This window comes from Bombina bombina, chromosome 3 (assembly GCF_027579735.1).
Source record: "Bombina bombina isolate aBomBom1 chromosome 3, aBomBom1.pri, whole genome shotgun sequence".
Classification (NCBI taxonomy): Eukaryota; Metazoa; Chordata; class Amphibia; order Anura; family Bombinatoridae; genus Bombina; species Bombina bombina.
In genome coordinates, this window is record NC_069501.1 from 738,922,087 (window position 1) to 738,949,961 (window position 27,875).

At 39.8% G+C, this 27,875-nt stretch overlaps 1 protein-coding gene across 8 annotated transcripts in view; it reads right to left on the reverse strand.

Moving 5' to 3' along the window:
* TFG (trafficking from ER to golgi regulator) overlaps window positions 1-27,875 on the reverse strand; it is a 225,526-nt gene that overhangs the window by 19,176 nt on the left and 178,475 nt on the right. For 7 of the 8 annotated variants that reach the window (XM_053707575.1, XM_053707572.1, XM_053707570.1 and 4 more), the window contains 2 exons: window positions 25,781-25,918; window positions 21,508-21,609 (listed from right to left, as the gene is read on the reverse strand). In XM_053707575.1, the coding sequence (XP_053563550.1) occupies window positions 21,508-21,609; window positions 25,781-25,918 (240 nt within the window). The remainder of the gene's footprint in view (window positions 1-21,507; window positions 21,610-25,780; window positions 25,919-27,875) is intronic. The other variant, XM_053707574.1, reaches the window with a different exon arrangement.

The window sequence follows — 27,875 nt, forward strand, 5'->3', positions numbered from 1 at the left end:
CTGGAAATTACTTCAGAAATAGCATCAGGGAGATAAAACACTTCTGGAATAACTACAGGAGATTTAAAAACCTTATTTAAACGTTTACATTTAGAATCAAGAGGACCAGAATCCTCTATTTCTAATGCAAATAATACTTCTTTAAGTAAAGAACGAATAAATTCCATCTTGAACAAATACAAAGATTTATCAGCATCAACCTCTGAGACAGAAACCTCTGAACCAGAAGAACCATTATCAGTATCAGAATGATGATGTTCATTTAAAAATTCATCTGAAAAAAAGAGAAGTTTTAAAAGATTTTATTTATACTAGAAGGAGAAATAACAGACATAGCCTTCTAAATGGATTTAAAAAATAAAATCTCTTATGTTATCAGGAACACTCTGAAAATTAGATGTTGACGGAACAGCAACAGGTAATGTAACAGTACTAAAGGAAATTTTATCTGCATTAATAAGTTTGACATGACATGCAATACAAATAACAGCTGGAGAAACAGATACCAAAAGTTTATAGCAGATACACTTAGCTTGGTAACTCCAGCACTGTGCAGTGATTTTCCTGAAGTATCTTCTGACTCAGTTGCAACGTGGAACATCTTGCAATATGTAAAAGAAAAAAACAACATATAAAGCAAAATTGATCAAATTCCTTAAATGACAGTTTCAGGAATGGGAAAAAATGCCAAAGAACAAGCTTCTAGCAACCAGAAGCAATAAAAAATGAGACTTAAATAATGTGGAGACAAAAGTGACGCCCATATTTTTTCGCGCCAAATAAGACGCCCACATTATTTGGCGCCTAAATGCTTTTTGGCGCCAAAAATGACGCCACATCCGGAACGCCGACATTTTTGGCGCAAAATAACGTCAAAGAATGACGCAACTTCCGGCGACACGTATGACGCCGGAAACGGAAATAGAATTTTTGCGCCAAAAAAGTCAGCGCCAAGAATGACGCAATAAAATGAAGCATTTTCAGCCCCCGCGAGCCTAACAGCCCACAGGGAAAAAGTCAAATTTAAGGTAAAAAATGTTAAATTAAAATGCATTATCCCAAATATGAAACTGACTGTCTGAAAAATAAGGAAAGTTGAACATTCTGAGTCAAGGCAAATAAATGTTTGAATACATATATTTAGAACTTTATAAACAAAGTGCCCAACCATAGCTAGGAGTGTCACAGAAAATAAGACTTACTTACCCCAGGACACTCATCTACATATAGCAGATAGCCAAACCAGTACTGAAACGAGAATCAGCAGAGGTAATGGTATATATAAGAGTATATCGTCGATCTGAAAAGGGAGGTAAGAGATGAATCTCTACGACCGATAACAGAGAACCTATGAAATAGACCCCTTAGAAGGAGATCACTGCATTCAAATAGGCAATACTCTCCTCACATCCCTCTGACATTCACTGCACGCTGAGAGGAAAACCGGGCTCCAACTTGCTGCGGAGCGCATATCAACGTAGAATCTAGCACAAACTTACTTCACCACCTCCATCGGAGGCAAAGTTTGTAAAACTGAATTGTGGGTGTGGTGAGGGGTGTATTTATAGGCATTTTAAGGTTTGGGAAACTTTGCCCCTCCTGGTAGGAATGTATATCCCATACGTCACTAGCTCATGGACTCTTGCTAATTACATGAAAGAAATGAATTTATCAGGTAAGCATAAATTTTGTTCTCTAATGACACAATGAGTCCACAGATCATTTCTAATTACTATTGGGAATCAATACCCACGCTAGAGGACACATGATACGGGAGGGACAAGACAGGGAACCTAAACCGAAGGCACCACTGCTTGAAGAATCTTTCTCCCAAAAGAAACCTCAGCCGAGGCAAAAGTATCAAATTTATAGAATTTTGAAAAAGTGTGAAGAGAGGACCAAGTTGCAGCCTTGCAAATCTGCTCCGCAGAAGTTTCATCTTTGAATGCCCAGGAAGAGGAAACAGCCCTTGTGGAATGAGCAGTGACTCTCTCAGGAGGCTGCTGTCCAGCTGTTTCATAGGCCAAGCGAATTATACTCTTCATCCACAAAGAAGTGAAGTAGCCGTAGCTTTCTGAACCTTGCGTTTCCCAGAGAAAACAACAAACAAAGCAGAAGACTGACAAAAATCCGCCTGCAAATATAATTTCAATGCACGCACTAAGTCCAGATTGTGCAGCAGACGTTCCTTCTGAGGAGGAGGATTAGGACACAAGGAAAGAACAACAATCACCTGATTAATGTTCCGATCTGAAACCACTTTAGGGAGAAACCCTAAGTACGCAAAACTACCTTATCCGAATTAAAAATAAGATAAGGAGACTCATACTGTAATGCCAAGAGCTCTGAAACTCTACGAGCAGATGAAATAGCAACAAGAAACAAAACCTTCCAAGATAACTTAGGCCTAGATTTGGAGTTCGGCGGTAAAAGGGCTGTTAACGCTCCGCGGGTTTTTTTCTGGCCGCACCATAAATTTAACTCTGGTATCGAGAGTTCAAACAAATGCTGCGTTAGGCTCCAAAAAAGGAGCGTAGAGCATATTTACCGCAAATGCAACTCTCGATACCAGAGTTGCTTACGGACGCGGCCGGCATCAAAAACGTGCTCGTGCACGATTCTCCCATAGGAAACAATGGGGCAGTTTGAGCTGAAAAAAAACCTAACACCTGCAAAAAAGCAGCGTTCAGCTCTTAACGCAGCCCCATTGTTTCCTATGGGGAAACACTTCCTACGTCTGCACCTAACACTCTAACATGTACCCCGAGTCGAAACACCCCTAACCTTACACTTATTAACCCCTAATCTGCCGCCCCCGCTATCGCTGACCCCTGCATTACACTTTTAACCCCTAATCTGCCGCTCCGTAAACCGCCGCCACCTACGTTATCCCTATGTACCCCTAATCTGCTGCCCTAACATCGCCGACCCCTATGTTATATTTATTAACCCCTAATCTGCCCCCCACAACGTCGCCGACACCTGCCTACACTTATTAACCCCTAATCCGCCTCACTAACCCTATCATAAATAGTATTAACCCCTAATCTGCCCTCCCTAACATCGCCGACACCTACCTTCAATTATTAACCCCTAATCTGCCGACCGGAGCTCACCGCTATTCTAATAAATGTATTAACCCCTAAAGCTAAGTCTAACCCTAACACTAACACCCCCCTAAGTTAAATATAATTTTTATCTAACGAAATAAATTAACTCTTATTAAATAAATGATTCCTATTTAAAGCTAAATACTTACCTGTAAAATAAATCCTAATATAGCTACAATATAAATTATAATTATATTATAGCTATTTTAGGATTAATATTTATTTTACAGGCAACTTTGTAATTATTTTAACCAGGTACAATAGCTATTAAATAGTTAAGAACTATTTAATAGTTACCTAGTTAAAATAATAACAAATTTACCTGTAAAATAAATCCTAACCTAAGATATAATTAAACCTAACACTACCCTATCAATAAAATAATTAAATAAACTACCTACAATTACCTACAATTAACCTAACACTACACTATCAATAAATTAATTAAACACAATTGCTACAAATAAATACAATTAAATAAACTATCTAAAGTACAAAAAATAAAAAAGAACTAAGTTACAGAAAATAATAAAATATTTACAAACATAAGAAAAATATTACAACAATTTTAAACTAATTACACCTACTCTAAGCCCCCTAATAAAATAACAAAGCCCCCCAAAATAAAAAATTCCCTACCCTATTCTAAAATACAAATATTACAAGCTCTTTTACCTTACCAGCCCTGAACAGGGCCCTTTGCGGGGCATGCCCCAAGAATTTCAGCTCTTTTGCCTGTAAAAAAAAAACATACAATACCCCCCCCCCCCCAACATTACAACCCACCACCCACATACCCCTAATCTAACCCAAACCCCCCTTAAATAAACCTAACACTAATCCCCTGAAGATCTTCCTACCTTGTCTTCACCATACCAGGTTCACCGATCCGTCCTGGCTCCAAGATCTTCATCCAACCCAAGCGGGGGTTGGCGATCCATAATCCGGTGCTCCAAAGTCTTCCTCCTATCCGGCAAGAAGAGGACATCCGGACCGGCAAACATCTTCTCCAAGCGGCATCTTCTATCTTCTTCCATCCGATGACGACCGGCTCCATCTTGAAGACCTCCAGCGCGGATCCATCCTCTTCTTCCGACGACTAGACGACGAATGACGGTTCCATTAAGGGACGTCATCCAAGATGGCGTCCCTCGAATTCCGATTGGCTGATAGGATTCTATCAGCCAATCGGAATTAAGGTAGGAATTTTCTGATTGGCTGATGGAATCAGCCAATCAGAATATAGTTCAATCCGATTGGCTGATCCAATCAGCCAATCAGATTGAGCTCGCATTCTATTGGCTGTTCCGATCAGCCAATAGAATGCGAGCTCAATCTGATTGGCTGATTGGATCAGCCAATCGGATTGAACTATATTCTGATTGGCTGATTCCATCAGCCAATCAGAAAATTCCTACCTTAATTCCGATTGGCTGATAGAATCCTATCAGCCAATCGGAATTCGAGGGACGCCATCTTGGATGACGTCCCTTAAAGGAACCGTCATTCGTCGTCTAGTCGTCGGAAGAAGAGGATGGATCCGCGCTGGAGGTCTTCAAGATGGAGCCGGTCGTCATCGGATGGAAGAAGATAGAAGATGCCGCTTGGAGAAGATGTTTGCCGGTCCGGATGTCCTCTTCTTGCCGGATAGGAGGAAGACTTTGGAGCACCGGATTATGGATCGCCAACCCCCGCTTGGGTTGGATGAAGATCTTGGAGCCAGGACGGATCGGTGAACCTGGTATGGTGAAGACAAGGTAGGAAGATCTTCAGGGGATTAGTGTTAGGTTTATTTAAGGGGGGTTTGGGTTAGATTAGGGGTATGTGGGTGGTGGGTTGTAATGTTGGGGGGGGGGTATTGTATGTTTTTTTTACAGGCAAAAGAGCTGAAATTCTTGGGGCATGCCCCGCAAAGGGCCCTGTTCAGGGCTGGTAAGGTAAAAGAGCTTGTAATATTTGTATTTTAGAATAGGGTAGGGAATTTTTTATTTTGGGGGGCTTTGTTATTTTATTAGGGGGCTTAGAGTAGGTGTAATTAGTTTAAAATTGTTGTAATATTTTTCTTATGTTTGTAAATATTTTATTATTTTCTGTAACTTAGTTCTTTTTTATTTTTTGTACTTTAGATAGTTTATTTAATTGTATTTATTTGTAGCAATTGTGTTTAATTAATTTATTGATAGTGTAGTGTTAGGTTAATTGTAGGTAATTGTAGGTAGTTTATTTAATTATTTTATTGATAGGGTAGTGTTAGGTTTAATTATATCTTAGGTTAGGATTTATTTTACAGGTAAATTTGTTATTATTTTAACTAGGTAACTATTAAATAGTTCTTAACTATTTAATAGCTATTGTACCTGGTTAAAATAATTACAAAGTTGCCTGTAAAATAAATATTAATCCTAAAATAGCTATAATATAATTATAATTTATATTGTAGCTATATTAGGATGTATTTTACAGGTAAGTATTTAGCTTTAAATAGGAATTATTTATTTAATAAGAGTTAATTTATTTCGTTAGATAAAAATTATATTTAACTTAGGGGGGTGTTAGTGTTAGGGTTAGACTTAGCTTTAGGGGTTAATACATTTATTAGAATAGCGGTGAGCTCCGGTCGGCAGATTAGGGGTTAATAATTGAAGGTAGGTGTCGGCGATGTTAGGGAGGGCAGATTAGGGGTTAATACTATTTATGATAGGGTTAGTGAGGCGGATTAGGGGTTAATAACTTTATTATAGTATTGCTCAGGTCCGCTCGGCAGATTAGGGGTTAATAAGTGTAGGTAGGTGTCGGCGACGTTGAGGGGGGCAGATTAGGGGTTAATAAATATAACATAGGGGTCGGCGATGTTAGGGGTAGCAGATTAGGGGTACATAGGGATAACGTAGGTGGCGGCGATTTGCGGTCGGAAGATTAGGGGTTAATTATTTTAAGTAGCTTGCGGCGACGTTGTGGGGGGCAAGTTAGGGGTTAATAGATATAATACAGGGGTCGGCGGTGTTAGGGGCAGCAGATTAGGGGTACATAAGTATAACGTAGGTGGCGGTCGGCAGATTAGGGGTTAAAAATTTTAATCGAGTGGCGGCGATGTGGGGGGACCTCGGTTTAGGGGTACATAGGTAGTTTATGGGTGTTAGTGTACTTTAGGGTACAGTAGTTAAGAGCTTTATAAACCGGCGTTAGCCAGAAAGCTCTTAACTCCTGCTATTTTCAGGCGGCTGGAATCTTGTCGTTAGAGCTCTAACGCTCACTGCAGAAACGACTCTAAATACCGGCGTTAGGAAGATCCCATTGAAAAGATAGGCTACGCAAATGGCGTAGGGGGATCTGCGGTATGGAAAAGTCGCGGCTGAAAAGTCAGCGTTAGACCCTTTAATCACTGACTCCAAATACCAGCGGGCGGCCAAAACCAGCGTTAGGAGCCTCTAACGCTGGTTTTGACGGCTACCGCCGAACTCTAAATCTAGGCCTTAATATCTAAGGAATGCATAGGCTCAAACGGAGCCTGTTGAAGAACTTTAAGAACTAGATTAAGACTCCAGGGAGGAGTAACCGGCTTAAACACAGGCCTGATTCTGACCAAGGTCTGACCGAACGATTGCATGTCTGGTACATCCGCCAGACATTTATGTAACAAAATAGACAAGGCAGATATTTGACACTTTAGGGAACTTTCCAATAAACTCTTCTCCAAACCCTCTTAGAGAAAAAACAAAATTCTAGGAATCCGAACTCTACACCAAGCGTAGCCTTTGGATTCACACCAATACAGATATTTTCGCCAAATCTTATTGCAAATTTTACTGGCAACAGGCTTGCAAGCCTGAAACATAGTCTCAATGACCGACTCCGAAAACCACGCTTAGATAAAATTAAGCGTTTATTCTCCAAGCAGTCAGTTTCAGAGAAACTAGATTTGGATGAAGGAAGGACCCTAGATGTAGGAGGTCCTTTGTCAGAGGAAGTTTCTAAGGGGGGGGGGAGAGATGACATCTCCACTAGGTCTACATACCAAGTTGTGCAAGGCCACGCAGGAGCAATAAGAATCACCAACGCCCTTTCTTGCTTGATCCAAGCAATGACTCGAGGAAGACGAGCGAACGGGGGAAATGGGTATGTAAGACTGAAATTCCAAAGAACTGCCATAGCCTCTATCAGAACCGCTTGAGGGTCCCTGGACCTCAACCCGTACCTCGGGAGCTTGGCATTCTGACAAGATGCCATGAGATCTAGATCCTGCTGTCCCCATTTGAGAATCAAGCTGGAGAACACATCCAGATGTAGTTCCCATTCCCTCGGGTGAAAGGTCTGACTGTTCAGAAAATCTGCTTCCAAATGGTCCACTCCTGGAATGTGGACCACAGATAGACAAAAGTTGTGGGTTTCTGCCCACTGAATAATCTTGGACACCTCCTTCATGGCCAAAGAAACTCAGATGATTGATGTAAGCCACTGAGGTTATATTATCCTACTGAAATCTGATAAACCGGGCGTAATCTAACTGATGCCAGGCCAGAAGAGTATTAAAGATTGCTCTTAGCTCTAAGAATGTTTATGGGGAGAACATACCGAGTCCATGTCCCCTGAGCCCTTAGAAGGCCCCAGACTGCTCCCCAACCTATCAGGCTGGCGTCCGTTGTCACTATCACCCAGGTAGGTCGGCGAAAACAGGTTCCCTGTGAAAGATGATCCTGAGACAACCACCAAGGAAGAGAATCTCTTGTCATCTGATCCAGATGAATTCGGGGAGACGGATAGGCATAATCCCAGTTCCACTGTCTGAGCATGCATAACTGCAGAGGTCTGATATGGAAAAGAGCAAAAGGAATATAGTGTCCATGGTGGCTACCATCAGACCGATTACCTCCATACATTGAGCCACTGATGGCTGAGGAGAGAATTGAAGAGACAGGCAAGAATTGAAAATCTTGGATTTTCTGACATGTCAGAATTTTTATTTTTTTTTAATCAAAATGGAATCTATTATGGTTCGCCTTGTAGATGGAATTAAGGAACTCTTTTACAGATTCACCTTCCAACCATTAAAACGCAGGAAGGATAAGAGCAACTCAACGTGGGAGTTTGCTAGATGAAAAGCCTGGGCCTGAACCAGAATGTTGTCCAGATACGGCGCCACTGCAATACCCTGAATAACCAGAGCACTGTCAACAGAGATCCCAGAACCCTTGAAAAAATTCTGGGAGCTGTAGCAAGACCAGAAGGAGAGCCACAAATTGGAAGTATTTGTGGATAAAAGCAAGACTCAGAAACTTGTTATGATCCCTGTGGATGGGAACATGAAGGTACGCATCTTTTAAATCTACAGTTGTCATAAAATGACCCTCTTGAACTAAATGAAGAATGGAACGAATAGTTTCCATTTTGAAAAACAGTACTCTGAGAAATTTTGTTTAGACTCTTAAGATCCAAGATTGGTCAGGTGGTTCCCTCTTTCTTGGGAAACACAAACAAATTGGGGTAAAATCCCAGACCCTGCTCCAGAATGGGAACAGGAACTATAACCCCAATTTTGGATAGATCCCGAGCACAATGAAAGAACACCTCTTTTTTAATGTAGTCGACAGATAATCTTGAGAGAAGAAATCTGCCCCTGGGGGGAAAAGGTCTTGAATTCTAGTTTGTATCCCTGGGACACGATGTCTATCGCCCAAGGATCCTGAACATCACGAACCCAAACCTGAGCGAAAAAAGAAAAAAAAGTCTGCCCCCCTCAAGATCCGGTCCCGGATCGAGGGCAGGCCCTTCATGCTGACTTTGGATCATTAGCTGGCTTCTTGGATTGCTTTTCCCTCAATCCAAGATTGGATGGGTCTCTAGGAAGGCTTGAACTGTTCCTGTCTTGGAGAAGGAGAGGAAGGCTTACCCTTGAAGTTTCGAAAGGAACGAAAATGACTCTGACGTCCCTTTTGCTTATTTCTCTTATACTGAGGGAGAAAAACATAATTTATGTAAGAACTTACCTGATAAATTCATTTCTTTCATATTAGCAAGAGTCCATGAGCTAGTGACGTATGGGATATACATTCCTACCAGGAGGGGCAAAGTTTCCCAAACCTCAAAATGCCTATAAATACACCCCTCACCACACCCACAATTCAGTTTAACGAATAGCCAAGAAGTGGGGTGATAAAAAAGTGCGAAAGCATATAAAATAAGGAATTGGAATAATTGTGCTTTATACAAAATCATAACCACCACAAAAAAAGGGCAGGCCTCATAGACTCTTGCTAATATGAAAGAAATGAATTTATCAGGTAAGTTCTTAAATAAATTATGTGTTCTTTCATGTAATTAGCAAGAGTCCATGAGCTAGTGACGTATGGGATAATGACTACCCAAGATGTGGATCTTTCCACACAAGAGTCACTAGAGAGGGAGGGATAAAATAAAGAATTCCTGCTGAAAATAATCCACACCCAAAATAAAGTTTAACGAAAAACATAAGCAGAAGATTCAAACTGAAACCGCTGCCTGAAGTACTTTTCTACCAAAAACTGCTTCAGAAGAAGAAAATACATCAAAATGGTAGAATTTAGTAAAAGTATGCAAAGAGGACCAAGTTGCTGCTTTGCAGATCTGGTCAACCGAAGCTTCATTCCTAAACGCCCAGGAAGTAGAAACTGACCTAGTAGAATGAGCTGTAATTCTCTGAGGCGGAGTTTTACCCGACTCAACATAGGCAAGATGAATTAAAGATTTCAACCAAGATGCCAAAGAAATGGCAGAAGCTTTCTGGCCTTTTCTAGAACCGGAAAAGATAACAAATAGACTAGAAGTCTTACGAAAAGATTTCGTAGCTTCAACATAATATTTCAAAGCTCTAACAACATCCAAAGAATGCAACGATTTCTCCTTAGAATTCTTAGGATTAGGACATAATGAAGGAACCACAATTTCTCTACTAATGTTGTTGGAATTCACAACTTTAGGTAAAAATTCAAAAGAAGTTCGCAACACCGCCTTATCCTGATGAAAAATCAGAAAAGGAGACTCACAAGAAAGAGCAGATAATTCAGAAACTCTTCTGGCAGAAGAGATGGCCAAAAGGAACAAAACTTTCCAAGAAAGTAATTTAATGTCCAATGAATGCATAGGTTCAAACGGAGGAGCTTGAAGAGCTCCCAGAACCAAATTCAAACTCCAAGGAGGAGAAATTGACTTAATGACAGGTTTTATACGAACCAACGCTTGTACAAAACAATGAATATCAGGAAGAATAGCAATCTTTCTGTGAAAAAGAACAGAAAGAGCAGAGATTTGTCCTTTCAAAGAACTTGCGGACAAACCCTTATCTAAACCATCCTGAAGGAACTGTAAAATTCTCGGTATTCTAAAAGAATGCCAGGAAAAATGATGAGAAAGACACCAAGAAATATAAGTCTTCCAGACTCTATAATATATCTCTCGAGATACAGATTTACGAGCCTGTAACATAGTATTAATCACAGAGTCAGAGAAACCTCTTTGACCAAGAATCAAGCGTTCAATCTCCATACCTTTAAATTTAAGGATTTCAGATCCTGATGGAAAAAAGGGCCTTGTGACAGAAGGTCTGGTCTTAACGGAAGAGTCCACGGTTGGCAAGAGGCCATCCGGACAAGATCCGCATACCAAAACCTGTGAGGCCATGCCGGAGCTACCAGCAGAACAAACGAGCATTCCTTCAGAATCTTGGAGATTACTCTTGGAAGAAGAACTAGAGGCGGAAAGATATAGGCAGGATGATACTTCCAAGGAAGTGATAATGCATCCACTGCCTCCGCCTGAGGATCCCGGGATCTGGACAGATACCTGGGAAGTTTCTTGTTTAGATGGGACGCCATCAGATCTATTTCTGGAAGTTCCCACATTTGAACAATCTGAAGAAATACCTCTGGGTGAAGAGACCATTCGCCCGGATGCAACGTTTGGCGACTGAGATAATCCGCTTCCCAATTGTCTACACCTGGGATATGAACCGCAGAGATTAGACAGGAGCTGGATTCCGCCCAAACCAAAATTCGAGATACTTCTTTCATAGCCAGAGGACTGTGAGTCCCTCCTTTATGATTGATGTATGCCACAGTTGTGACATTGTCTGTCTGAAAACAAATGAACGATTCTCTCTTCAGAAGAGGCCAAAACTGAAGAGCTCTGAAAATTGCACGGAGTTCCAAAATATTGATCGGTAATCTCACCTCCTGAGATTCCCAAACTCCTTGTGCCGTCAGAGATCCCCACACAGCTCCCCAACCTGTGAGACTTGCATCTGTTGAAATTACAGTCCAGGTCGGAAGCACAAAAGAAGCCCCCTGAATTAAACGATGGTGATCTGTCCACCATGTTAGAGAGTGTCGAACAATCGGTTTTAAAGATATTAATTGAGATATCTTCGTGTAATCCTTGCACCATTGCTTCAGCATACAGAGCTGAAGAGGTCGCATGTGAAAACGAGCAAAGGGGATCGCGTCCGATGCAGCAGTCATAAGACCTAGAATTTCCATGCATAAGGCTACCGAAGGGAATGATTGTGACTGAAGGTTTCGACAAGCTGTAATCAACTTTAGACGTCTCTTGTCTGTTAAAGACAGAGTCATGGACACTGAATCCATCTGGAAACCCAGAAAGGTTACCCTTGTCTGAGGAATCAAAGAACTTTTTGGTAAATTGATCCTCCAACCATGATCTTGAAGAAACAACACAAGTCGATTCGTATGAGATTCTGCTAAATGTAAAGACTGAGCAAGTACCAAGATATCGTCCAAATAAGGAAATACCACAATACCCTGTTCTCTGATTACAGACAGCAGGGCACCGAGAACCTTTGTAAAAATTCTTGGAGCTGTAGCTAGGCCAAACGGCAGAGCCACAAATTGGTAATGCTTGTCCAGAAACGAGAATCTCAGGAACTGATAATGATCTGGATGAATCGGAATATGCAGATATGCATCCTGTAAATCTATCGTGGACATATAATTCCCTTGCTGAACAAAAGGTAAGATAGTCCTTACAGTTACCATCTTGAACGTTGGTATCCTTACATAACGATTCAATATTTTTAGATCCAGAACTGGTCTGAAAGAATTCTCCTTCTTTGGTACAATGAAGAGATTTGAATAAAACCCCATCCCCTGTTCCGGAACTGGAACTGGCATAATTACTCCAGTCAACTCTAGATCTGAAACACATTTCAGAAATGCTTGAGCTTTTACTGGATTTACTGGGACACGGGAAAGAAAAAATCTCTTTGCAGGAGGTCTCAACTTGAAACCAATTCTGTACCCTTCTGAAACAATGCTCTGAATCCAAAGATTGTGAACAGAATTGATCCAAATTTCCTTGAAAAAACGTAACCTGCCCCCTACCAGCTGAGCTGGAATGAGGGCCGCACCTTCATGTGGACTTAGAAGCAGGCTTTGCCTTTCTAGCTGGCTTGGATTTATTCCAGACTGGAGATGGTCTCCAAACTGAAACTGCTCCTGAGGATGAAGGATCAGGCTTTTGTTCTTTGTTGAAATGAAAGGAACGAAATCGATTATTAGCCCTGTTTTTACCTTTAGATTTTTTATCCTGTGGTAAAAAAGTTCCTTTCCCACCAGTAACAGTTGAAATAATGGAATCCAACTGAGAACCAAATAATTTGTTACCCTGGAAAGAAATGGAAAGTAAAGTTGATTTAGAAGCCATATCAGCATTCCAAGTTTTAAGCCATAAAGCTCTTCTAGCTAAAATAGCTAGAGACATAAACCTGACATCAACTCTGATAATATCAAAAATGGCATCACAGATAAAATTATTAGCATGCTGAAGAAGAATAATAATATCATGAGAATCACGATGTGTTACTTGTTGCGCTAAAGTTTCCAACCAAAAAGTTGAAGCTGCAGCAACATCAGCCAAAGATATAGCAGGTCTAAGAAGATTACCTGAACACAGATAAGCTTTTCTTAGAAAGGACTCAATTTTCCTATCTAGAGGATCCTTAAACGAAGTACCATCTGACGTAGGAATAGTAGTACGTTTAGCAAGGGTAGAAATAGCCCCATCAACTTTAGGGATCTTGTCCCAAAATTCTAATCTGTCAGACGGCACAGGATATAATTGCTTAAAACGTTTAGAAGGAGTAAATGAATTACCCAAATTATCCCATTCTTTGGAAATTACTGCAGAAATAGCATTAGGAACAGGAAAAACTTCTGGAATAACCACAGGAGCTTTAAATACCTTATCTAAACGTTTAGAATTAGTATCAAGAGGACCAGAATCCTCTATTTCTAAAGCAATTAGTACTTCTTTAAGTAAAGAACGAATAAATTCCATTTTAAATAAATATGAAGATTTATCAGCATCAACCTCTGAGACAGAATCCTCTGAACCAGAGGAATCATCAGAATCAGAATGATGATGTTCAGTTAAAAATTCATCTGTAGGGAGAGAAGTTTTAAAAGATTTTTTATGTTTACTAGAAGGAGAAATAACAGACATAGCCTTCTTTATGGATTCAGAAACAAAATCTCTTATATTATCAGGAACATTCTGCACCTTAGATGTTGAAGGAACTGCAACAGGCAATGGTACTTTACTAAAGGAAATATTATCTGCTTTAACAAGTTTGTCATGACAATCAATACAAACAACAGCTGGAGGAATAGCTACCAAAAGTTTACAGCAGATACACTTAGCTTTGGTAGATTCAGCACTTGACAGCGATTTTCCTGTAGTATCTTCTGACTCAGATGCAACGTGAGACATCTTGCAATATGTAATAGAAAAAACAACATATATAAAGCAAAATTGATCAAATTCCTTAAATGACAGTTTCAGGAATGGGAAAAAATGCCAAAGAACAAGCTTCTAGCAACCAGAAGCAATAAAAAAATGAGACTTAAATAATGTGGAGACAAAAGTGACGCCCATATTTTTTCGCGCCAAATAAGACGCCCACATTATTTGGCGCCTAAATGCTTTTTGGCGCCAAAAATGACGCCACATCCGGAACGCCGACATTTTTGGCGCAAAATAACGTCAAAAAATGACGCAACTTCCGGCGACACGTATGACGCCGGAAACGGAAATAGAATTTTTGCGCCAAAAAAGTCCGCGCCAAGAATGACGCAATAAAATGAAGCATTTTCAGCCCCCGCGAACCTAACAGCCCACAGGGAAAAAGTCAAATTTTAAGGTAAGAAAAATGTTAAATTAAAATGCATTATCCCAAATATGAAACTGACTGTCTGAAAATAAGGAAAGTTGAACATTCTGAGTCAAGGCAAATAAATGTTTGAATACATATATTTAGAACTTTATAAACAAAGTGCCCAACCATAGCTAGGAGTGTCACAGAAAATAAGACTTACTTACCCCAGGACACTCATCTACATATAGCAGATAGCCAAACCAGTACTGAAACGAGAATCAGCAGAGGTAATGGTATATATAAGAGTATATCGTCGATCTGAAAAGGGAGGTAAGAGATGAATCTCTACGACCGATAACATAATTTATGTAAGAACTTACCTGATAAATTCATTTCTTTCATATTAGCAAGAGTCCATGAGCTAGTGACGTATGGGATATACATTCCTACCAGGAGGGGCAAAGTTTCCCAAACCTTAAAATGCCTATAAATACACCCCTCACCACACCCACAATTCAGTTTAACGAATAGCCAAGAAGTGGGGTGATAAGAAAAAAGTGCGAAAGCATATAAAATAAGGAATTGGAATAATTGTGCTTTATACAAAAAAATCATAACCACCACAAAAAAGGGCGGGCCTCATGGACTCTTGCTAATATGAAAGAAATGAATTTATCAGGTAAGTTCTTACATAAATTATGTTTTCTTTCATGTAATTAGCAAGAGTCCATGAGCTAGTGACGTATGGGATAATGACTACCCAAGATGTGGATCTTTCCACACAAGAGTCACTAGAGAGGGAGGGATAAAATAAAGACAGCCAATTCCTGCTGAAAATAATCCACACCCAAAATAAAGTTTAATGAAAAACATAAGCAGAAGATTCAAACTGAAACCGCTGCCTGAAGTACTTTTCTACCAAAAACTGCTTCAGAAGAAGAAAATACAACAAAATGGTAGAATTTGGTAAAAGTATGCAAAGAGGACCAAGTTGCCGCTTTGCAAATCTGATCAACCGAAGCTTCATTCCTAAACGCCCAGGAAGTAGAAACTGACCTAGTAGAATGAGCTGTAATCCTATGAGGCGGAGTCTTACCCGACTCAACATAGGCAAGATGAATTAAAGATTTCAACCAAGATGCCAAAGAAATGGCAGAAGTTTTCTGGCCTTTCTAAAACCGGAAAAGATAACAAATAAACTAGAAGTCTTTCGGAAAGACTTAGTAGCTTCAACATAATATTTCAAAGCTCTAATAACATCCAAAGAATGCAACGATTTCTCCTTAGAATTCTTAGGATTAGGACATAATGAAGGAACCACAATGTCTCTACTAATGTTGTTGGAATTCACAATTTAGGTAAAAATTCAAAAGAAGTTCGCAACACCGCCTTATCCTGATGAAAAATCAGAAAAGGAGACTCACAAGAAAGAGCAGATAATTCAGAAACTCTTCTGGCAGAAGAGATGGCCAAAAGGAACAAAACTTTCCAAGAAAGTAATTTAATATCCAATGAATGCATAGGTTCAAATGGAGGAGCTTGAAGAGCCCCCAGAACCAAATTCAAACTCCAAGGAGGAGAAATTGACTGAATGACAGGCTTCATACGAACCAAAGCTTGTACAAAACAATGAATATCAGGAAGAATAGCAATCTTTCTGTGAAAAAGAACAGAAAGAGCAGAGATTTGACCTTTCAAGGAACTTGCGGACAAACCCTTATCTAAACCATCCTGAAGAAACTGTAATATTCTCGGTATTCTAAAAGAATGCCAAGAAAAATGATGAAAAAGACACCAAGAAATATAAGTCTTCCAGACTCTATAATATATCTCTCTGGATACAGATTTACGAGCCTGTAACATAGTATTAATCACAGAGTCAGAGAAACCTCTTTGACCAAGAATCAAGCGTTCAATCTCCATACCTTTAAATTTAAGGATTTCAGATCCTGATGGAAAAAAGGACCTTGAGACAAAAGGTCTGGTCTTAACGGAAGAGTCCACGGTTGGCAAGAGGCCATCCGGACAAGATCCGCATACCAAAACCTGTGAGGCCATGCCGGAGCTACCAGCAGAACAAACGAGCATTCCTTCAGAATCTTGGAGATTACTCTTGGAAGAAGAACTAGAGGCGGAAAGATATAGGCAGGATGATACTTCCAAGGAAGTGATAATGCATCCACTGCCTCCGCCTGAGGATCCCGGGATCTGGACAGATACCTGGGAAGTTTCTTGTTTAGATGAGAAGCCATCAGATCTATTTCTGGAAGTTCCCACATTTGAACAATCTGAAGAAATACCTCTGGGTGAAGAGACCATTCGCCCGGATGCAACGTTTGGCGACTGAGATAATCCGCTTTCCAATTGTCCATACCTGGGATATGAACCGCAGAGATTAGACAGGAGCTGGATTCCGCCCAAACCAAAATTCGAGATACTTCTTTCATAGCCAGAGGACTGTGAGACCCTCCTTGATGATTGATGTATGCCACAGTGACATTGTCTATCTGAAAACAAATGAACAACTCTCTCTTCAGAAGAGGCCAAGACTGAAGAGCTCTGAAAATTGCACGGAGTTCCAAAATATTGATCGGAAATCTCACCTCCTGAGATTCCCAAACCCCTTGTGCCGTCAGATACCCCCACACAGCTCCCCAACCTGTAAGACTTGCATCTGTTGAGATTATAGTCCAGGTCGGAAGAACAAAGAAGCCCCCTGAACTAAACGATGGTGATCTGTCCACCATGTCAGAGAGTTTCGTAAAATCGGTTTAAAGATATTAATTGAGATATCTTTGAGTAATCCCTGCACCATTGGTTCAGCATACAGAGCTGAAGAGGTCGCATGTGAAAATGAGCAAAGGAGATCGCATCTGATGCGGCAGTCCTAAGACCCAACATTTCCATGCATAAGGCTACCAAAGGGAATGATTGTGACTGAAGGTTTTGACAAGCTGATATCAATGTTAAACTTCTCCTGTCTGACAAGGACAGAGTCATAGACACTGAATTTATCTAGAAACCTAAAAAGGTTACCCTTGTCTGAGGAATCAATGAACTGATTGGTAAATTGATCCTCCAACCATGAACTTGAAGAAACAACACAAGTCGATTCGTATGAGATTCTTCGAAAATTAGAAGACTGAGCAAGTACCAAGATATCGTCCAAATAAGGAAATACCAAAAACCCTATTCTCTGATTACAGAAAGAAGGGCACCGAGAACCTTTGAAAAAAATTCTTGGAACTGAGGCTAGGCCAAACGGTAGAGCCACAAAACTGGTAATGCTTGTCTAAAAAGAGAATCTCAGACACTAAAAGTGATCTGGATGAATCGGAATATGCAGATACACATCCTGTAAATCTATTGTAGACATATAATGCCCTTGCTAAACAAAAAAGCAGGATAGTCCTACAGTAACCATCTTGAATGTTGGTATCCTAACATAACGATTCAATAATGATAGATCCGGAACTGGTCTGAAGGAATTGACCTTCTTTGGTACAATGAAGAGATAAAATAAAACCCCAGCCCCTGTTCCAGAACTGGAACTGGCATAAATACTCCAGCCAACTCTAGATCTGAAACACATTTCAGAAATGCTGAGCCTTTGCTGTGTTAACTGGGACACGGGAAAGAAAAGAATCTCTTAGCAGGAGGCCTTAACTTGAAGCCAATTTTGTACCTTTCTGAAACAATGTTTCTGAAACCAGAGATTAAGAACGGAATTGATCCAAATTTCTTTGAAGAAAACGTAATCTGCCCCATACCAGCTGAGCTGGAATAAGGGCCGCACCTTCATAGGTACTTAGGAGCTGGCTATAGGTTTCTATAAGGCTTGGATATATTCCAAACTGGAAATAGTTTCCAAACTGATACCGCTCCTGAGGATGAAGGATCAGGCTTTTGTTCCTTGTTGTGAGGAAAGGAACGAAAATGATTATTTACCCTGGAAAGAAAGGGAAAGCAAAGTTGACTTAGAAGACATGTCAGCATTCCAAGTTTAATCCATAAAGCTTTTCTAGCTAAAATAGCTAGAGACATATACCTGACATCAACTCTAATGATATCAAAAGATGGTATCACCAATAAAATTATTAGCATGTTATAGAATAATAATAATGCTATAAAATTATGATCTGTTACTTGTTGCGCTAAAGCTTCTAACCAAAAAGTTGAAGCTGCAGCAACATCCGCTAAAAATATAGCAGGTCTAAGAAGAATACCTGAACATAAGGAAGCTTTTCTTAGAAAGGATTCAATTTTCCTATCTAAAGGATCCTTAAATTAAGTACTATCTGCCGTAGGAATAGTAGTACATTAGCAGGAGTAGAGACAGCCCCATAACCTTAGGGATTTTTGTCCCAAAAAACTCTAATCTGTCAGATGGCACAGGATATAATTTGCTTAAACGTCTAGAAGGAGTAAATAAATTACCCAAATTATTCCATTCCCTGGAAATTACTTCAGAAAAAGCATCAGGGAGATAAAACACTTCTGGAATAACTACAGGAGATTTAAAAACCTTATTTAAACGTTTACATTTAGTATCAAGAGGACCAGAATCCTCTATTTCTAATGCAAATAACACTTCTTTAAGTAAAGAACGAATAAATTCCATCTTGAACAAATACAAAGATTTATCAGCATCAACCTCTGAGACAGAAACCTCTGAACCAGAAGAACCATTATCAGTATCAGAATGATGATGTTCATTTTAAAAATTCATCTGAAAAAAGAGAAGTTTTAAAAGACTTTTATGTATACTAGAAGGAGAAATAACAGACATAGCCTTCTTAATGGATTTAAAAAATAAAATCTCTTATGTTATCAGGAACACTCTGAAAATTAGATGTTGACGGAACAGCAACAGGTAATGTAACAGTACTAAAGGAAATTTTATCTGCATTAATAAGTTTTGACATGACATGCAATACAAATAACAGCTGGAGAAACAGATACCAAAAGTTTATAGCAGATACACTTAGCTTGGTAGCTCCAGCACTGTGCAGTAATTTTCCTGTAGTATCTTCTGACTCAGTTGCAACGTGGAACATCTTGCAATATGTAAAAGAAAAAAACAACATATAAAGCAAAATTGATCAAATTCCTTAAATGACAGTTTCAGGAATGGGAAAAAATGCCAGTGAACAAGCTTCTAGCAACCAGAAGCAATAAATAATGAGACTTAAATAATGTGGAGACAAAAATGACGCCCATATTTTTTAGCGCCAAAAAAAAAAAAAAACGCCCACATTATTTGGCGCCTAAATGCTTTTGGCGCCAAAAATGACGCCACATCCGGAACGCCGACATTTTTGACGCAAAAAAAACGTCAAAAAATGACGCAACTTCCGGCGACACGTATGACGCCGGAAACAGAAAAAAAATTTTTTTTGCGCCAAAAAAGTCCGCGCCAAGAATGACGCAATAAAATGAAGCATTTTCTGCCCCCGCGAGCCTAACAGCCCACAGGGAAAAAGTCAAATTTTTTAAGGTAAGAAAAAATGATTGAAACAAATGCATTTATCCCAAATATGAAACTGACTGTCTGAAAAATAAGGAAAGTTGAACATTCTGAGTCAAGGCAAATAAATGTTTGAATACATATATTTAGAACTTTATAAATAAAGTGCCCAACCATAGCTTAGAGTGTCACAGAAAATAAGATTTACTTACCCCAGGACACTCATCTACATATAGCAGATAGCCAAACCAGTACTGAAACGAGAATCAGCAGAGGTAATGGTATATATAAGAGTATATCGTCGATCTGAAAAGGGAGGTAAGAGATGAATCTCTACGACCGATAACAGAGAACCTATGAAATAGACCCCGTAGAAGGAGATCACTGCATTCAAATAGGCAATACTCTCCTCACATCCCTCTGACATTCACTGCACGCTGAGAGGAAAACCGGGCTCCAACTTGCTGCGGAGCGCATATCAACGTAGAATCTAGCACAAACTTACTTCACCACCTCCATCGGAGGCAAAGTTTGTAAAACTGAATTGTGGGTGTGGTGAGGGGTGTATTTATAGGCATTTTAAGGTTTGGGAAACTTTGCCCCTCCTGGTAGGAATGTATATCCCATACGTCACTAGCTCATGGACTCTTGCTAATTACATGAAAGAAAACAGAGAACCTATGAAATAGACCCCTTAGAAGGAGATCACTGCATTCAAATAGGCAATACTCTCCTCACATCCCTCTGACATTCACTGCACGCTGAGAGGAAAACCGGGCTCCAACTTGCTGCGGAGCGCATATCAACGTAGAATCTAGCACAAACTTACTTCACCACCTCCATCGGAGGCAAAGTTTGTAAAACTGAATTGTGGGTGTGGTGAGGGGTGTATTTATAGGCATTTTGAGGTTTGGGAAACTTTGCCCCTCCTGGTAGGAATGTATATCCCATACGTCACTAGCTCATGGACTCTTGCTAATTACATGAAAGAAATGTCCTTTCCTCTTGTAATATCAGAAATAATCACAGCCAAAGCTGGGCTAAACAGGGTCTTACTCTTGTAAGGAATAGCCAAAGGCTTAGACGACACATCTGCCAACCAAGATTTCAATAACAAGGCTCAGCGAGCCAGAATGGCAAACCAGTTATCCATAGGGTCCTTAAAAGAACAGCTATCCTCTATGGGAATTTTAGTTCTCTTAGCTACAGTGGAAATTGCCCCTTCCACCTTGGGGACCATTTGCCAAGACTCCTTAATAGAGTCATCAATGGGAAACATCGTCTTAAAAATAGAAGGAGAAAAAGGGTACAGCCTTGGGGACCATTCCGGCTTCTCTCATTCTTTAACAATAGAATCTGTAGCCCGATCTGGTACAGGAAAACATTCCAGCATGGAAGGCACATCATAATACTTGTTAAGTTTACTGGACTTATTAGGGTTGACAACACTAGTGTCAGAGTTGTCCAGAGTAGCCAAAACCTCCTAGAGTAGTAAACTGAGGTGCTCTAGCTTAAACTTGAAGGATACAACATCAGCAGCAGAGGAAGGAATTACACTGTCAGAATCTAAGATCTCACCCTCAAATGTACTTACGAAGACAGTTTTGAAATTAAAAAGTAAACATACTGCATGTACCTAATCTCATGCTCTTACCGTTATCACTGAAATGCTGTAAAACTGTTGTATATTGAGCTGCATGTTTTCAGAAACACATGCATATAAAATGTTTAACTATTGAGAGAAACTTTTGTAGTATCTGCGATAAGAGTTGGGTAATAAATGTTCTTACCAGGGTACTGCACATACTGTTGCGTGGGCTGAGCATGGGATTGCGATTGCCCTTGGTGTGTAGGATAGCCAGGCTGCTGTGGGTACTGTTGATAAATCTGACCTAGATGCAAAAGAAATGTAAAACAATATTTGGATATATTTCCAAGAACAGCTAACAAAAAAGACCAATATATTTAACTATTAACACTGAGTAATTATATTACAGATGTATTATATTGCATTATTTACATGGAAGTAAAACAATCTTTAATGCATGGGTGCAAAAGCAATAATGCCCTTTTGTTAAAATGTTCCCTCTTACTCCTCCCCACCCTAAACTATGTATAGTTTTAGTAGCCAATCTGTGCAGTGATTTTGATGTATGCTGACTGAAGCTATCTATGTATGTTAAAAGGGATAGTAACATCAAAATGAAACTTACATGATTAAGACAGGGCATGCATTTTTAAACAACTGTCCAAAGTACTTCTATTATCAAATTTGCTTTTTTCCGTTTTGAATTCTTTGTTGAAAACTAAAACTTGGTATGCTGATAAGAGTTTAGAAGCGTGCATGTTTTTCATGTCCCTTTAAGTATTGATTGAACAAATTAGGCAAATAATGGCACAGTGTCAAAGGTTGATATAGGATATATTAGAGGTATGGGTGAAACCTCGGTGCTGCCCCTTTATAGCAAAACAGGATGGGGGAAGATGAGAGACTAAGAGTGGAGTACTAGCACTCTAACTCCTATAGTTGGAATATGCTGTATCCAAACAGCTATAGTTAAATTTATAATGAAGGTATTTTAAATTTTATAAGCTTTATTATTACTATTAAAATAAATAGAGTTAAATAATAGTGATAAAAACCACTAGCTCACACACCATTATCAAAAATATATATCAAAAAAACCAATCACACAAAAACAATTACACAACACCTTAAAAACTGCACAATTCCACCAAGCGATACCCCCCTGTATTCCTGGCCGATAACAGGATACTTCGGCTTCAGGTGACAGGGGTAACACTGGTTGCTATTGTATCCGCAGTCATTAATGGTGAGAAAAAATAGATGTATTATATTGAACCTCACACAAGCGCGTTTCGGCCGTGATACAGGCCTTTCTCAATGTGTATCTGATAAGAAATGACAAGCCGAGTGTCTGCTGCAGCCTCTTTTTAAACCTTATGCTCACACGCTAGTGCCAATCACAAGCGTCTGGTTCCACCCCCCCCCACTAATAGCCTATGGTATGAAGTAGTTGTAATGCACATTCAATTATAATGTAATGAGAAACCGGATTGGTTAGTGTGCAAAGACTGCTTGTAATACGTCTAAATGAACACACCCACTTCCAGGAGTCTGTAACGATGTATTTACAAAATTAATGTCATAACCCCAAAAGTGTTACGATTTCCAAGCAATTATAATGAGACATTCATAACAAATAAGCCCATGTTGCCAAATAATCGCACCTTTATGTTACCTTTTACGGAACAGACCAACCTATTAAATTTTAACCCCTTAACGACTGAGGACGTGCAGGGTACGTCCTCAGAAAAAAGGCAGTTAATGCCTGAGAACGTACCCTGCACGTCCTCAGTGTGGAAAGCATCTGGAAGCGATCCTGCTCGCTTCCAGCTGCTTTCCGGTTATTGCAGTGATGCCTCGATATGGAGGCATCCTGCAATAACCCTGCATGGCCATCCGATGAAGAGAGAGCCACTCTGTGGCCCTCTCTGCACCGGACATCGGTGGCCGGTAACGTTGGTGGGTGGGAGCTGACTTGGGAGGCGGGTGGGCGGCCATCGATGGGCCGTATAAGGTGGAGGGGGGCGGGATCGGGGCCGGAGCTGACGGGGGCGCGCACGGGCGCGCGCGCGTGCACAGAGGGTGGCGGGCGGGCGCGTGCACGGGGCGGGAGCGGGTGGGAACCGCTATACTACAGAAAATTAGATTGTAACTGTGGGGGAAAAGGGACAAATTAAAAAACAAATAAACTTCAGTAAAAGGGATCTTGGAGGGGTGGGGGGTTGTTCTTGGGTGTGGGGGGAGCTACACTACAGAAAAAGGGATTTTTCTTAAAAAAAAAAGCACATTTTTGTTCTAAACAAGATGGCGCCCATTAAGGCAGAGGGGGAGGGTTAGAGAGCTGTTTGGTGGGGGATCTGTGAGGTTGGGGGCTAAGGGGGGATCCTACACAGCAGCATATGTAAATATGCTTAAAAAAAAAAACCCTCAAAAAAGCCCAAATATACCTTTTATTTTAGTACTGGCAGAGTTTCTGCCAGTACTTAAGATGGCGGGGACAATTGTGGGGTGGGGGAGGGAAGAAAGCTATTTGGGAGGCATCAGGGGGTCTGATGTTTCAGGTGGGAGGCTGAGCTCTACTCTAAAGCTAAAATTAACCCTGCAAGTTCCCTACAAGCTACATAATTAACCCCTTCACTGCTAGACATAATACACGCGTGATGCGCAGCAGCATTTAGCGGCCTTCTAATTACCAAAAAGCATCGCCAAAGCCATATATGTCTGCTATTTCTGAACAAAGGGGATCCCAGAGAAACATTTACAACCATTTGTGCCATAATTGCATAAGCTGTTTGTAAATGATTTCAGTGAGAAACCTAAAATTGTGAAAAAGTTAACGTTTTTTTTTTATTTGATTGCATTTGGCGGTGAAATGGTGGCATGAAATATACCAAAATGGGCCTAGATCAATAGTTGGGGTTGTCTACTACACTACACTAAAGCTAAAATTACCCCAAAATGCTCCCTACATGCTCCCTAATTAACCCCTTCATTGCTGGGCATAATACACGTGTGGTGCGCAGTGGCATTTAGCGGCCTTCTAATTACCAAAAAGCAATGCTAAAGCCATATATGTCTGCTATTTCTGAACAAAGGGGATCCCAGAGAAGAATTTACAACCATTTATGCCATAATTGCACAAGCGGTTTGCAAATAATTTCAGTGAGAAACCAAAAGTTTGTAAAAAATTTGTAAAAAAGTGAACGATTTTTTGTATTTGATCGCATTTGGCGGTAAAATGGTGGCATGAAATATACCAAAATGGGCCTAGATCAATACTTTGGGTTGTCTACTAAAAAAAAATATATACATGTCAATGGATATTCAGAGATTCCTGAAAGATATTAGTGTTCTAATGTAACTAGCACTAATTTTGAAAAAAAAATGGTTTGGAAATAGCAAAGTGCTACTTGTATTTATGGCCCTATAAGTTACAAAAAAAGCAAAGAACATGTAAACATTTGGTATTTCTAAACTCAGGATAAAATTTTGAAACTATTTAGCATGGGTGTTTTTTGGTGGTTGTAGATATGTAACAGATTTTGGGGGTCAAAGTTAGAAAAAATGTGTTTTTTTCGATTTTTTCCTCATATTTTATATTTTTTTATATAGTAAATGATAAGATATGATGAAAATAATGGTATCTTTAGAAAGTCCATTTAATGGCGAGAAAAACGGTATATAATATGTGTGGGTACAGTAAATGAGTAAGAGGAAAATTACAGCTAAACACAAACACCGCAGAAATGTAAAAATAGCCTTGGTCCCAAACGGACAGAAAATGGAAAAGTGCTGTGGTCATTAAGGGGTTAAACAACTTTCTAATTTACTTCTATTATCTAATTTGTTTCATTCTCTTGGTATCATTTGTTGAAGGAGCAGCAATGCACTAATGGTTTCTAACTGAACACATGGGTGAGCCAATGACTATCAATATATATTATGCAGCCACCAATCAGCAGCTAGAACCTAGGTTCTCTGCTGCTCCTGAACTTGCCTAGATAAACCTTTCAGCAAAGGATAACAAGAGAAGGAAGCAAATTAAATAATAGTAAAAAGTAAATTGGAAAGTTGTTTAAAATTGAATTCTCTATTTTAATTGTGAAAGAAAAAATTTGCTACCAAACGGGCAGCAAAAATGGCATAATCCGATTAGAGGCTCAGGAAAGACCCGAGTTTGAGAGCATATGATAGTTGATCATAACTGCAAAATGAATTCCCCTCCCAAATCTAAATAGCTCAACCTTCTTCTACATAGATGAATATGAGGGGGGGGGGGGTGAATAAACTTGGATATAACAAATAACATAGCCAGTAGAAGTGATTGTCTGTAGAGGTAGGCGAGGAAGTTTGGAGCGTGCAATGGAAAGAGTTACCTATTCATGGTATAAATGGTCAAAAGACTGATGAAGGGTTTCAAATAAAATAGCTTACAAAAAAAACTGAATATGAGTGAGATGAAAATATGTCCTGACCTTCAATCTGACCTGCTTGCTGTTGAGCTCCAGGGTATGGTTGCTGCTGAGGCTGAACTCCAGGAGGATGAGCAGAAGAGGAGGATGCTATACTATCAGGCGTGCTAGATCGTTCCTCTACTGGAGCACTGGGAGGTCCTTTGAAAAGAAAGGTTAAAAAGACAAATAGATTAACAGAGATGCACATAGTAGGTTAGTGATGAAAATGTACTTTTGTAATGATGGAGCCATGTACTAGATTTGTTTAGTCTGATGTTTTTGTATTTTATCACAAATCCTTGTCATAGTTTACCCCTATTTCTGTACCCAGCACTAAAGAATTTTGCAGCACTTTACAAATAAATGATAATAAGGATGATGGGAGCGGTTATAGAGGTGAAAGTAGGTGTTTAAAATAGGTGTAGAGAAACACACACTCAGCAGGTTACAGAGACCTTGTCTGACAAGTTGTTTTTTTAAAAAGTTTATAATAAAAAAAAAAAAAAAAACACGACAAACATTACTATACACAATGTGCTAAATGCAAAGAGTCATGGATCAGGGATACAAAGATTTATCTCAGGTAACAGCTGCTTTCTTGAGTCACTTCACCCAGAAAATGATACCAAAGTAGCATGAGAATATCAAACAAAAAACTAAATTTATGCTTACTTGAAGAATTTCTTTTTTTCTAGACACGGTGAGTCCACAGAATCATCAATTACTCTTGGGAATATCACTCCTGGCCAGCAGGAGGCAGCAAAGAGCACCACAACAAAGGTGCTAAATGTCACTTCCCTTCCCACAATCCCCAGTCATTCGATCAAATGAAAATGGAAAAAAAAGTAAATAACACAAGGTGTAGAGGTGCCTGAGGTTAAAGTTAAAAATAACTGTCTGAAAATAGGGGCGGGCTGTGGACTCACCGTGTCTAGAAAGAAAGAAATGTAGCAGGTAAGCATACATTTTGTTTTCTTTAAGACACAGTGAGTCCACGGAATCATCAATTACTGTAGGGAATCAATACCCAAGCTAGAGGGCACCGATGATTAGGGAGGGACAAGACAGGTAACCTAAACAAAAGGCAGCACCCCTTGAATAACCTTTCTCCCAAAAGAACCTCGGCCGTGGCAAAAGTATCAAATTTGTAAAAATTTGGATTGGGTATGCAGAGAAGACCAAGTTGCAGCCTTGCAAATCCATTCCACAGAAGCTTCATTCTTGAAAACCCAAGAAGAGACAGCCCTAGTGGAATGAGTTGAAATTCTCTCAGAAGACTGCTACTCAGCAGTCTCATAAGCAAAACCAATTATACTTCTCAACCAGAAAAAGAAAAAGCAGAAACTTTCTGACCAAAACCACTTTAGGAAGGAACCTAACCTATTACGAAGAACCGCCTCTTCAGCATGAAAGATAAGGCGAATCACACTGCAAAGCTCAGAGTTTCAACACTCTGAGCATAAGAGAAATCAATAAGAAACAAAACCTTCCAAGATAACTCAATATCTATGGAATGCAATGGTTCAAATGGAGTTTGCTGCAAAACTTTAACAAAGTTAAGGCCCCAAGGAGGAGCAACAGATTTAAAAACACAGGTCCGATACTGAACAAGCCCTGACAAAAAGATTGCACATCTGGCATGTCCGCCATATGCTCATGAAACAAACAAAAAAAAATTCACCTCCTCCTTGTACAAAGGCAAAGATAATGACTGGGGATTGTGAGAAGGGAAGTGACATTTAGCAGCTTTGCTGTGGTGCTCTTTGCCTCCTCCTGCTGGCCAGGAGTGATATTCCCAACAGTAATTGATGATTCCGTGGACTCACCCTGTCGTAAGAAAGAAAACTTAAATCATGCTTACCTGATAATTTTCTTTTTTCAGAGTGAAAGAGTACACAGCTGCATTCATTACTTTTTTGAAATAAGAACCTGGCCACCAGGAGGAGGCAAAGACACCCCAGCCAAAGGCTTAAATACTACTCCTACTTCCCTCATCCCCCAGTCATTCTGCCGAGGAACAAGGAACAGTAGAAGAAATATCAGGGTGAAAGGTGAAAGAAGAATATAAGGACGCCCCACATAAAATTACAGGTGGGGAGCTGTGGACTCTTTTCCA